The sequence below is a fragment of the Nomia melanderi genome, chromosome 1 (genome assembly GCF_051020985.1).
Source record: "Nomia melanderi isolate GNS246 chromosome 1, iyNomMela1, whole genome shotgun sequence".
NCBI classification, from domain to species: Eukaryota; Metazoa; Arthropoda; class Insecta; order Hymenoptera; family Halictidae; genus Nomia; species Nomia melanderi.
In genome coordinates, this window is record NC_134999.1 from 31277986 (window position 1) to 31292932 (window position 14947).

The 14947-nt window shown below is 37.7% G+C and overlaps 1 protein-coding gene across 2 annotated transcripts in view; it reads right to left on the bottom strand.

The window, feature by feature from the left end:
* Positions 1-14947, bottom strand: part of if (integrin subunit alpha inflated) — a 96653-nt gene that overhangs the window by 26994 nt on the left and 54712 nt on the right. For both annotated transcript variants that reach the window (XM_031980287.2, XM_031980286.2), the window contains exon 4: positions 14764-14935. In XM_031980287.2, the coding sequence (XP_031836147.2) occupies positions 14764-14935 (172 nt within the window). The remainder of the gene's footprint in view (positions 1-14763; positions 14936-14947) is intronic.

Genomic DNA, 14947 nt, shown 5'->3' on the forward strand with positions numbered 1-14947 from the left:
GAATTTATAAATTTCCAATGAATTATTACGCAATTTTCTAATTCTTCTTAACACTAGAACTACCGAGCAGTACTTGACTCTTCAAAATTTGTCTATAGAAACGCTAAGGGTATACATATCGAGATTTCGATCACTCATAACTTAGTTTGGGTTTTACTAAACAATTTCCTTAGAAATTTCTTAGAGATGTATCTATTATTTTGTCAATAATTGTGAAATAATTTAGGAACCATTTTGACCCTTCGAGTAGTTCCAGTGTTAATGAATAGGTTATATCTTTTGCAAAATTATAGTATGACACTTTAACAAGTAGAAATCTAATATTTGTGCATAGTTTCTTATGTTCTATTCCATTACAAGAAAAACACAAATTTATATGTAACAAGTTGCAAGAACAAGAAAGAATTTCAAGGTAGACGGTTTTTGTTACAAAACAATTCATACCTACGACATTTTATCGCAACTAAAACAATAATGCGTGGCATAGTATTCAGGCGTTTCGATAAATAATTCATTCGACTCGAGTGACTTTTTCACGACCACCAGTTTCTACCTTTTCTCAGCCGCATCTGGCACCGCGTCCCACGATTACGATTTTTATTGCTTCCTCGTAGCTCGTGATTTCCTATAATTTCCCGTTTTTCCCTTGTTCCAAACCAGTTGAAACGTCGCGTCCGGCGGACACGCGTGTGCGAGGTTTGACAAACCGTTTTATCCGCGGCTGATCCTAATTCACGTGCTGAAGCGGCAATTACGTGTCATCGAGAAAAAGGCAGGGGTTATTATAGCCGTTCTTCTGGCAATTTCCGCTTGGCGTCTCGCGATTCTTCCCGCAGGAATGTCCTCCTCAAATCGTAGAAATATCCGTGCCTCTTCGTCGCACCGAGTTCGCGTATGGAACTGGTGAAAAAATGAGAAAACCATTTCCCCGGGCTGTTCGTCACACTATCTAATTTAACTTCGCAACTGATCAACACTTTCATTTTGCTGCCAGTCGTTTCTATTCTCTTTGGAAATGTAATATATTACCTCTGATTATAGCTTCGATTCAGTACCGTTCGAATCTGACAACTAGATAATTTCGAATCCTACTTGCTAAATTAAATGATGTACTGTTGCATTCATCAAAATTCAACCATCTTAACTTGCTTATGTTTGCATCAGATGTATCAATAAATAATTCACACTATAATACCACAATTTAACCCTTTCGGTCACGATTTTTTCCTGAGTCCACTTGAAAGTGCGACTTTAGTTTTATTTTATAACAAAATTTAATAAGAGAGGTCGACACCATTGTTGAATAGAATCTATGGTTGTGATAATAGGACGGTTGCAAACAATAAAATTTACCGAATTTAGATACACCAAGCTTTAGTACGTTATATGAGGACGCCATGACTGAAAGGGTTATAAAGATTTTTATTTATTTTCTTCTTACGCATTCAATTGGAATTTCAATTAAATATATTTTCTGATTGCGTGTTCATTTAAAAAATAAAGAGAGCTACTATTTCTTCAGTTCTTGTCTAATCACCTGAACAATTCCAACCACCGGTTTCCAACAGCCCATTCTTCAATAGTTTCACCGACCAATTAAGCCGAGGAAAACCGAACAATTACAGCGAACGGTTTACTTCTCGAAATGTCAAACGCGATTACTCGCGGGAGAGACTCGAAAGGGGTTCGTAACCCAGGCGACGCCACGCAGGAAGTAAAAGACGTCGCCGGGAGAGAGAGGTTTTAGTTTCGTTTCACGTGCCAGCCACTTTATCGTGTAGTCCCGAGCCGTGCGGAAGTTCTTTTACGCCCATCGCTGTACATCAATGCGCGCGATGAGAATGCAGAAATGCAGCCACGGGCTACCCGCACGTACCAATTTCCTTCTTTCTTTATCCTTTTGTCCCCTTTCGAATCTCAGATATCCCGGACGACCGCGATAAAGTCGAAATCATTCGGTAGAATCCAGGGACTGAAAAGGTTCCGAAAGAAACCGTTCGGAACTGTTATAAATCGGTTCCGAATAGAACAGTTTATGGAGATTCGAAAGAAGTGGTATTATATTATATCGGTTCTGAAAAGGTTATAGAATTGTTATTTTGGTCGTTCATCTCGATTTTTCAAAACTGTTTCAAAAATTGACAGCTTCGATAAAACTAGTGATCGAAATGTTAATAACCTTTTAGCTACGGTAAGGTTTGATACGGCTGCATATCGTAAATGTGGCATTGCGATTTCAGACTGAGAATTTTCTACTGTGCAATTACGTTAGGTTAGACTATAATGTATATAGCTATCAATGACAGAGAAAGAATTGAACCGCTATAGTGCACCGTTCGAACAGATGATATACACGATAGACACCACAGTTGCATATAGTAGCTAAAAGGATGACTATTATTGTTCGGTTCTTGAGACAGTAATGAAGAACCGAAATGACAACCGGAAAAGAACAGGTCTATAACCGTTTTAGAGCCAATATAACTCAGAACTGTTATACCGAATATAAATTATGACTTACTTCATATAACAGTTTCAGTTATTTTCGGAACCTCTACAATTTCTAATTTTATCAAAACCTAATTTTATTCAATTTCCGAACCAATTTTGAAGAACAGAGACGAAGGACCAGAAAATAACAGTTCCATAACCATTTTAAAACCGACGTCCCGAGTAACAGTTACGACTTATTTCGGTTCCTCGTAACTGTACGAAGAGCCGAAGCCGATATAACTGTTTTCAATCCTCGGTGGAACCTCTCGCGCGTCGCGTTCCCATTGACAATCGATGCAATCATTTTTCAACGGTCCGATATCATCGAATGTGTGTCATTCGAATTTCTCGCGGATCATCGCTCGCCGAGGAAGAAAAAGTTCCCGCGGAGGAAACGGAATGGTACTTTCACATTCCCGCGGAACCTCGCGAGCAAGATTGATCGCGCGAATGTGACCACCGCCGGAAAGATTAATCTCGGCCTGACACTCGGCATTAGCGTCAATAAGCCGCGCGCGCCTCGTCAAAGCTGCGCCAACGTAGGCAATCGCGACGAGTCGCTGCCATTAACCGACAATCGGTCGCTATCGGTACGAAGAAGCAACAAAACTACTCGATCGTGGTATTCCGCGAGGGATTCTCCATGAGGCTCGTTACGGTTACGCTCGATCGTCGGTGTAATTTGTTGTCAGCGTTAACTATGCGTTGTGGAGTATTTATTGAAGGGGTTGGGTCAGTGCTACTGTGCGAATAGATATTAGCCCTTTGCACTCGAGAGGTGACTCTGGATTTGATATAATAAAATTGGAAAGTCTTATGTATGATATTCAATTTTGTACAATGCATCGGTATATGAAACATTGGAATACAATAGCTTATTTCTTTGTTTACGTGTTTATGTTTTCTCAGTAGATTCAAGGAATATCAAAGTTAGATTGGAAAATATTCTATATTTCTAGTGAAAAGCTTTGAGACTGCGAAGGGTTAGACCGAGGAAGTTCAGAGAAAACTTTTATGAAAGAAATTGAAATTAAATATAGTTTTTGGTCTCTTGGAATTTTTTAATACGTTGAAAATTGGATCGAAGTGTAGCGGAACGTATATAATATTACATTTCTAACTTTTTAAGGGTTTTAATATTGTAAGCGTACACAATTCTGCAATCTAATGATGATAGAGCATTTTGGAAGATAGAATGAAGTATTTGTTAAATGTACAAAATATAATTATAAATTATTTCACTGATTTCTATGATAGACAGATATGCTTTCCAAAACGGCATGTCTTTCTACGTTTTCTGTTTAGTGCAAAGAAGATGATAATTAAATACATATATCATCGCAATACGAAACACGTCTACTGGGAAATGATTCTACAGGGAGAAATGAGTTTTACACGTGACTGGAATGACCCAGATTATAGTAGAACGTTAGTGGTAGTCTTTAAGTCATGTGCCAGAGTCGTTGCTCTTTTGGTTAGAGTAGCTGTGCGGTGACGAGTTAAAAAAAATTGTACACAGAACAGCCGGCTTGTGGCATGCAGCCATCTATAAATCACAGTAACATAGAAACCGCTACAAAATTCAATGATGGTAACATTGCAGTTGAAATCTGATGGAGCAATTAATCAAGTACTTGCATCTATTTCAAATAAAATGTATGTTTCTATTAAGACCCAAATAAACCGAAAATCTTATTCTTATATTATATCCATTAAACTTTCAATTCTACTGAAATATACAAAAATCTTCAACCAAATTATAATACGTGCAAAATATTAAATCTTTCATAGCCATTATCTATTTGTCCTGCATTCCACGTATCATTAGTCGATTCGCCATACAACATTCCTGAGAAATATCACAAATTGAAATTACTTCATCAACCACACTTCTCAATTACTACACTTGAAATTAAACATCATATAAATGAACATCGAATTCTCCTTTGTCTCGGGTAAATCATTAATGACAGAGTAATTCTTTATACACCAATGAAATAAATCATTGGTTAATCTATCGCATTCCATTTCCAACCAAAAGCTTAAACTTTCACAAAATAAACATTCTGTTTTATTTTCATCTGCATATACACGAAGTTCCCATATGGCAACAGTGATAAAATGCAATAAATAACATTTCCTTATTTATTTATTTATATCGCCACACCGCATTTAAATAGAATAACATCCATATATATTTTAACTTCTCGCTAAAATGCGCGCGACAGAGGGTTAAGGGATTAATAATTAATGAAAACAAACGGTATCCGCGTTATTCGGGCTCGACGCGACGCAACGCGCAACAGCGCGTACTCAGCAAGAAAACGGAGCGTGTATGGGAGAATATCCGGTGGAATAGCCGCGCGCCACGGCTTCTCCTACATGGCCACGTATGCGCATACATACGTTATAAACAGCGACGAAGGGGTCCTGACGGCCGATCGGTCGCTTTGGACGAGCTGCCAGTCACGCAATTACATCAATCGGTCGTCGACGACGATCCGGCCGCGCAGGGCACCGAAGAAAGGAGACGTAAAACGCATCTGCGATAAGCGCCGTTGCGAATGCGAATGCGATCTTTGTTGCCGAAGGTGGACTTTGAATCTTTGAACTTTCCGTTGCACGCGGAATAAATTTTATAAAGTGTGCATGAAACGATTCAGCGACGAGTCATTTAAAATATTCATATTAATTATATTTCGTAAATTATTCGGTATCGCCATAAGTAACGTCGTTTTCTACTTTGTATTATTTAATGTTTATGATTATTTAACGTAAGATTAATGGGAACTGGATGTTATAACCAATGATTAATACGTTGATGATTGAAATACATTAATATTAATTTGTTACATTAGGAGATTTAATATACAGGAATATTATTTAACACTAACTGTACCGGTCAAATGACTGGGTTTAAAATTCTGCGTTCTCTTTTGTTCATTTAATTTTATATCAATGGTTTTTCAATTTTCATTCTTCCTTTTGTTTCTGTTTCTACTAAACAAAAATGTATCATCTAATTTGTTTATCTCTATGTTGTAACTAGTTATTTACGGTAGGAAGAGTATCTGTATGATTAGTGTTAAGGATCACGATTTCAGCGCCATTTTGTGATTATGTGAACGTTCCGCCGAGATGTCTACACCTAGAACATTTTATTGAGTCGTAAGCATGTTCTACAACAAATCAAGTGACCCTTGACTAGATTAGATCTAATCCTGGATTAGATTTCCAGCGTTGAAGGGGCGGCCATGTTTGCGAGGGGGCTGCTGAGGGAGCCTGTAATGTGTGAAGCGACAAAGGACAGGTTCGATTGGGCGATATCGTCTCCGGTCGATCTATTTATAATCCTTCGTGTCTCGATGCTGTGCGAGGGTGCTATTCTCGTCGGTAAGAGAGTGCTTTGCACTCGAACTTGGACCCAGGACAAGTGCCAAGGAAATGTTTTCACGTAAGGAACGCTGCTCGATGTGGAAAACGATTAGTGTTATCAAATACGTGCTCTGTGTTCGCAAAATTAATATTCTTCTTGGATAAAGTGTAACAGAATTTTTTATTTATGAGAATATTGAATAAATAATTAATACTTAACATGTATACGTGCTCTGTGTTTACGAAATTAATATTCTTCTTGGATAAAGTATAACGGAATCTTTTATTTATGAGAATATTGAATAAATAATTAATACTTAACATTTATATGTGTTCTATGTTTACGAAATTAATATTCTTCTTGGATAAAGTATAACAGAATTTTTTATTTATGAGAATATTGAATAAATAATTAATACTTAACATTCATATGTGTTCTATGTTTACGAAATTAATATTCTTCTTGGATAAAGTATAACAGAACTTTTTATTTATGAGAATATTGAATAAATAATTAATACTTTAATTTATCCAGCTATGTAACTGTGGACTGCAGCTCCAAATTGTAACGTTTATAACTAATGACATTTTATAATCGTTAATTGCAATGATATTATAAAAGATTTCATAGAATTGTATTTTTTTACAATTTCCACTTTAAAGTGTACAAATTTGTTTATAAAAGTACTCAGTGTGATCTTTGTATAATTGATATACTGTTATGAATGTAATTCGAAGGAGGTTAATAATATTCACGATACACTCTCTTACAAATCGATAATTCCTTTTAAACGCAGCGATGCGATTTTAAAAGGAGGAAGTTAGAACGATGCGGTGAAAGCGTTTGCCCGGTGCACGCGACCCTTAATGGAGTAACAGGGAATGAATGGAGCTACTGTAGTTCTGATTCCACGTAACAGTATGGGTGTGACGATGAGCGATTAAGTATTCCCTATCGAACCTAGTTTTTTTCTGTGAAAACTTCGGAGATCGTTTCAAAACTTTCACCAATCAATACTCTTCCCTCAAGCTTTATAAAAATCGCTTAAAAATTACAAATCTCTTCAAAGCAATATTCAAAAACTCAAAATCAAAGTTCGTTTAACTAAAATTTCCCAAATTTGAAGACACATGCACTATCAAACAAACGCCACGTCTACTTTAATACCACGATCTTCGAATACTTCAATAACCAAGTAAATCAATTCAACAACAAGAGTACACAATTATTATACCAATATTATACATCGTACTCCAAACCTTAATCAAAACACATTCGGTTAAAAACTCTCTAACGCCACAGCTCAATCCAAGGACCATTCGCACGAGGCTCCTCGAAAACGGAATTTTCTCACGGAGAAGACAATCAACAATAGCCCCTGAAAAAAGAATCGCAGGAAATGACAAGATTGCTAGAAAGTACGGGCAATCTTTTACGAGCAATTCCGCGCGGTCGGCACGTCACAATAAAATCGCAATAAAAACGAATGATCCTTATTGCGCGACGGTACTCTGAGGCCTTGTCGCCGGCATTCCAGCCCCCAATACTTCGTTCCGGGACAAACTACTCGTAATTTTCATTGGGCCGCCGCGAATAATGGTCGTCGACGGCCGGCCACGATACGTTTTAATGAATCCGCGGCAAGAAGAGATACTGTGGCAGCGCGAAGGCGGCGAGATCGGTAACACGATCGTAATTCAAGCAAGATCAAGTACTAATTGGCCTCGTTGGAACGGTGTTGAGTCGGTGGCCGGAGGCAATGGCGCCTTCTAATTACGATTTTTTTCACCCCCACCACCCCCCCACCCCCCCGGTGGAGAGGCCCACCGGCGGCTTTGACGGGTGGGCGGCTTTCGTCGAGGAATACAGTTACCGCAATTCATTGCCACTTTCACTCGACGGTGTTGTTGCGCCGTCGTTCGGCTCGCTATCCCGGAGACATGTTTATTGTCAGATATGTCGATGTCGTGCGAGCGAAGTGTAAACGCGTGATGGCGTGTATGGCGAAAATAATAAAATAATAATAACAGTGTAATGTAGAGTCCACGGGTGTTTGTTTGAATTTACGATTTGACGCATTGATACTTGAGAATGAGAATTGGGAAGGATCTTTTGCTTCATTAGGGGTTACGTTGTTGAATTTATATTGTGGGTTTGTTGAATATTCATTTTCTTTGGGAAATCAATTTTAATGAAGTTTATCGAGTAGAAATTGTAATGAAGTTTATGGAGTAGAAATTGTAATTTGAAGGTAATTCATTTAACACGTTCACTGCCACTGGTCACCGGTGAGCGGAGCCTCCAAATTGCTTGAAGACAATTACAATAGGAAAATTGATATTGAATTAAAATATCCAGTAACACAGGAAGTTAGATAATAGTGTAATACAAGTAGTATAATACTAAAACATAAATAATTATTTCTAATACTATTGTCCTCTATTATAAAGGAATAAATCTTGCCATAACAAAACGGTCTAAATTCTCGTGGCAGTCAGCGTGTTAAAAACATATTCATTGTTTCTTAGCAATGCGTAAATATGAATACAACGCAAGGTTCGTAATGCAATTTAGTAGAATAATGGAATGTTTTATTATAGAACGAAAAACGTAATTGCGAGTAGATATGTCTTCTCTAAATTGTCTGGAAAAAAGTCTACTTCCTGGTTGACGTAAGAAGAAACGTTGGACGTTCGATACCAAATCTAGACAAATACGACAGCCGTTTAAATGGAAGTACTGGAAACTGCACACCGTAATAACAGCCTGATTTCCGCGGAATCGCGGTTTCGAGAAGCCTGGATGAGACTCGTTCTGGTTTCGTCCGCGTAATCACCGGCTCGACGCATCGAAGGTAGTGGACAAAGTGTGAATCGTAAATCGCCGGCCGTGTACCGTAGGACCTCCGGGATGGTTCTAAAACCTCTTTTTAGTATCGGCTAACACCGTGCTCCGTTTTTTCCTCTCCTTGTAGCGTAGTTAACACTTTACCGGCCATTAGCCGACTGGTCGATATTTCGCGGTGTCAGTCGACGGGGAACAGTGTACTCTTTATTTACGTACGCGGGGAAAAAATTGAGAAATCACCTTAATTAGTAAATCGATTTTACGAAATACGCAGACAAGATCTTTTAGAAAATGTAACTGCGGGAAATGTGTGCGTTGTTTTTAATTAGATGAAAAAATCTTTTAATTGATACATTGATTTTATGTAACGTATATAAGATCTTTTAGAGAATGTATTTGTAGGAAATGTGTGCATTGTTTTTAATTGGATGAAGAAATCTTTTAATTGGTACATTGATTTTATGTAATATATATATAAGATTTTTTTATAAAATGTAATTGTAGGAAATATGTGCATTGTTTTTAATTAGATGAAGAAATCTTTTAATTGGTACATTGATTTTATGTAATATATATAAAAGATTTTTTTAGAAAACATAGTTGTAGGAGATATGTGCATTGTTTTTAATTAGATGAGAAAAGGTTTAAGTGTGATATTGTTGATAATCAGATTGAATAAATATCTTCGGTTCTGTTGATAATGACAATAGATTCGAAATTTACATAGAAGGGATTTTAAACAAATTGTTTTGTGATAATAGTAGAGTATCATATTTCTAAATTTACAGTTAATATGCAACGTTTAATTAGAATATTTTGATCATTTAGTTACTATGTTAGCCTACGAAGTATCCAGTAATGATAATATCAATATTACTTTACTCGTTGACTGTGAATTCATTGCTATTTTCATTACCAATGACTGCGAATCCTATTAGCTATTCATTCGCCAGAGTTAGTAAATTGCTTCCAAAACATTCAATGTTAACAGTTTTGAAGTAATGGGTCTGTTTGAACAGGAAGTGGACTCGAGGAAAAAGTGGCAACTGCACGTTTATGCTAATGTACATAGGTGTCACTAAGTGTTTTTTTTTTTTCAACGGGCGGAGTTATAACGTAAGTGCACAGAAATAAGAGTTACGTAGTCGCAGGTCTTCCGTGCTGTATCTTTTGTGCAGGTGAGACACGAACTGTCCAACGAAATGTGCAATAATATTACACAGAACGTTGCATGTGCAATGACGCACAATTTTTCATCTCATCTACCTCTATACATACATTATTATTTTTTGCGTATAAATTCTTCTTAAATTGTTCTATAACTAACACCGTATAAATAATTAAACATTCTAATCAATTACACTTGAAACAACGAAAAACCTAAAGAAACTCTTGTTACTTTCATTATAAAAGAAACCTTCGTTCCAAGACTAAAAAGTACAGTAACCATAAATCGATTAAATTTCAAGTACCACTTAACAATTAACTCTCCTTCCACGGCATAGTAAATGAAACAATAACAATTACAAAAATGTAACATTCCGTTTACGCGTACGATCTTACAGTTGCAACAGTGTTCGATAGAGAAGAATCGAATAAACAATTCGACTGGTCATAAATAATTCAAAATCGGCGAAGACCGAGTCAATTAAAAATCAAGCACTCCGCCACTGAGTAATTCGCGACATCGAAGGACGTGAACGAGAATGGAGCGGCCGCAAACGCGCAGCTGTGTAGCCGAGTATACGCTGCGTTCCGTGAAGGAAATTATACTTATGACATTGTAAACGCCGACAAATGGATGCCGGTTACTCGAAGACAGATAAGCAAGCAGAGGAACGTGCACGGCAATTCTCTCCAGAAAAGGCAACAATGAACAACGCGATACTAAAGAGCAATCAAGCGAGGTTACGGCTATAGTTGGATTCAAAATTAAATGCTGGCTCGGTGCCATTCCCACAGCACTGAACGCCTCGATACCTCTCGACAATTCAATTCCACGCTAATTATCGGATTGTTGGAATATCTCAAAACGTCGATTCGAACTGTCCGCACAAGTGAATTTCCTTCGTTCGTAATACTTCAGATTTTTCACGTAATCGAACGACTGGAATCGTCATTATTTGTGTACCGATGAGGAATTCGTTTCTCGTTGCCGGATTCACTCGGAAGCTCACGATGTTTGCACAGTATTCGAATATCTTGCGCGAAGTCAGGTATGGAAATATTCATTTAATTTCCATTCGAATGATAGATATAATGCTCGATTCGATTTAGCGAATAGAATCGGAATGTAGATGCGTAAATTGATAAACGGAAGAATTTTCGATGAGAAGTTATGTGACTTTAACAACGAGGCTCTTCACAAAGCGATCTAATGTTAAAACGCCGCTGCGATTCTTGGGAAAAGCGGCGGCAAACGTTGGGTTCCTACAAATTGTTTAATTGCCCGGTCTCGTTGCGGAATTTCTGGACGATGATCTCACACGTCGACGCCTCGAATCGTTTCCGTGTAGATATCACGATTTTATGATGGATCGTAGCCGCGTTTATCTGATCGTTTTAACTACTTCTAATATTTCGTATTGTATAAAACTATGTAACAATAAGATTTCATTTTTATTTTCTAAATTAATAATAAGGTAGCTGTTGTTGGATTAAGAAAGGAATATCATGGCAGGGTGTTAAATAGGTCTGTATCTTCTTGCATAATTGCATTCCCATCGAAGATAAATTCATTGGAATCAAAATAATAAGAGTTACTTCGATGGAAAAATGCAATTCGCAAGGAATACTGGATGCTTCGCTCTGCAGGAAATGCATTAGCCTGGAATGCACTTTCCGTCCCTGCGCATGCAAGCTTTGTGTTTCAACAAATGCTTCAGCGTAAGTTTGGGGACACTTTAGTTACAGGAAAAGGATGTTTCTGTGATCATCGACTGAGTGCCGGATGCAACGAGTGTTATTATCAGCGAACATTCTTAAACGTCGTTCGTTTCTGGAAACGTTATACCCTTTTCTGAAGAATATCTCTTTCGAAATTCTTCTTTGAACATTTCTGTATATGTAACTTGGAGGAATAAAGGAACTTCGTTTGTTGGAGATCGAAAGTCAAAGGTAACAGTTTGGGTTAGAAGAAACGGTTGAACAAAATATGATCGACCGGAAAGACATCCGAAACATCTAAGCAACGTGGGAGACGCACGATACTGCCCTACACATAAATAACAGCTGAAATCTGCGCTGTAAGTCTGTTTCAGTGGTGATAAGTACCAGATAACACAAAAATGCACTGCATTCTGAGGCAACTTATCTTGGGGCGTCATTATCGCCAGGAAAAGAAGAAAATGTACTTCTGGTTGAACACTTAACGATTGAGCAGAGGTTGCTGTCGTTGAAAAATGTCGATGACTTGTTTCTTTAATGAATTTTAAAGTAATTATAAGAAAAATGAATATGTTTTCGTCATTATACGTGAAAATAAGAATCCATGGAACACTGTAGCATTCGATCATGCGCGTAGAATAAAGATATGGCGTAATCGTTGTCGTAACGAATTAATGAATGAATTTGATGATTCAGAAAAAACACTCATCCTCCTCTGCGTCATACACTTTCCTAACCTACACGTGGGATCCGCGTAATGTTTTTTTATTAGGAAGCGAAAGAAGTGACACCTATTTCATCGAATACCCAATTAATAATTATTCCAAGATTTACCTCTATCGCAAAAAAATAAATAATTCCTACTACATTTTCAATATCAATACCTCAACATTTCTAAATGTCAAAATTCTCAAATTACATTTATAACATCTTGAGGTCCAAATTTAAACGAACAATTACAAACATGATTATAATCTGACGCAGCAAAATTGCAAAATTTTATATTTAATGCTAACTCTAATATAATGCAATTAAACATTAAAATAATGGTATCGCTTAATATTTCAATCCGGTAAAAAATTCAGTCAATGCTTCATTAAAAAATTAGGTGTACACGTGGCAACAAGATCGTCGAGTGCAAAGGGTTAAAACTCAATAATAATCCTTTAACACATTATACGCCGGCTAAATTTCTAAAAACGCGAGCGTCGGTGATTATACTGATACATTTTTAAACATCAATCGAGCCGAAATTTCTGACTTACGAAAAAGAATGAGGAATTCGATTTTGCAATTTTACTTTGGATTTGTCTTATAAATATCTAAAAATCCCGCATTATCGTGGTGCCGGCGCGCAACGTGTTAAGACCGCAATCCGAACATCACGCACGTTTCCCTGCTCGATAATCGAATCAAGACACCGAGACAGGTGGATCTGACCACGTAGCTCCCTAAATCATTATAAGAACCAGCACCCGTTCGCTGGGCCGACGAAAATCGATATGTCTTTTGTCATTAAAAGGCAGACCTACACGGACGCCAGGAAATATCCTGTTACCGGGCGTATTTATGGCCGCCATAGTTTGAGGACACGGCCACATGTCGCGGCGGATCCTCGACGTCCTCGGAGGAAATTTGCCCCTCGGGATTCCTCGAGGGACGAGCGATTTACCTCTCGAGAAACGACACCGCTTATCCTCGGGACACTCGTCGGAAGAGAACACGACCGAGTACCCCCGGGTCAACTGTTTACAACTGTTTATAGCACTCGCGCGGAGCGTAGCCGGAGTCACAAAGATGTTTTCCCGATTTCGTTCTCCCTTTTTCACGTAAACCGAGCTAATTCGGGAACGGGGACGGGACCGGGCGTACTCTATAAATTCTGGGAACACGGTTTCGATTCGAGTGCCAAAAGAACGGGCTGCGTACAAACGGAGTTGAGGAGTTTGTTATTATCATCGTGCAATGGCGAATTTCATTGTTCGCGATCGATTTTCGTGCGAATCACTGAAACTACCGAGCAGATAAATTGACTTTTGGGAATTTCTTTATAGACACTTCAAGAATTCTTCTATTGAGACTTCAATTGATTCATAATACAGTTCGCGTATTACTGAATCGACTTCTGCGATCGTTTCTCAGAGAAGCATTTGTTATTAATAATTGCAAAAATAATTAAGAGTGGGTCATTTTGACCGGTAGTTTTAGTGTTAAATATGAGATTATTCATTATAGATCATAGTGTTTTGAATGGTTTGAAGTATTTTAACTCGATTACAGATCAAAATGATTTCTCACGTTAGGCTTTTCTTCGTAAACCCATTAACCTTTTCCGGTATGATTTAATCACGAAGTTATGCATGATAGGAGTACTTTGTTTTTATTAAAGAGAACATGTTTCATTTTATGATTCGCACATTTTGTTAATTAAAAGAGTATTAATTAAAAGTAATCTAGCAACGTACTACTAAATATTATCTGAATTTATTCTCAATTTATTCTCAATTATGAACTGCACTTTTATGCATGTGAAAACGTGTTGCCTGTAATTTTAGTCGCACGATTTGTCACGGAAGACAAATGATAAGCTATACTCGTCATTTTACCGTAAGGGGTTAATGATATTTTTTTCGAGACGAATTTTGCTTATTCAACTTTGACGTTGAGAGACTTTATCTTTTCTATCGTTGAGAATGGGCACGCGAAAGAATTTCTAATTCTTATATTAACACGTTTGCTACCAGCATTTATCTCGATGAGGACCTCCTCAATTTAATATTTCATTCAATCTAATAAATGTTCTAAACAAAATATCGAAAAAATGAAACTGGAACGAGATATTGAGTTCCTAAATATAATGCCTAGCTTATAACTTTAAATAACAGTATCTATAAGATTAATTTCATTTGCTTTACGTAAAATGTAAGATTGTGCCCGTCACAAATACGTGACTCTGGTAGCGAACGTGTTAACTTCATGTTTAAGAAAATTGAGAACACATTACGTTTACTGTTGGATATCCCGCTGATAAATAGGAGATTGTAAACCGGAAATGCACGGAGGAATAAATCATCTCTAACTGCTCTAAATCCGTCGAAGTTCGCGAGGTCTTATTTCTGTTCTAAAAAGAAACGCAAAGGAGAAAATAACAAGAAACTCACTTGTCCGGCAGGGTGAAAATTCCTGCGATTCCTTGAAGCTGTCGCTAACGACCCAACAGGTGCCGACAGGTTCCCGTCGATTTCCGGCCGTCGATTCCTTGCTCCACCGATTGTCATCGTGATCATGCTTCGACTGGGACACCGAGAACCAGATGTACCTGGGGGCACACGCCTGCGAACATAT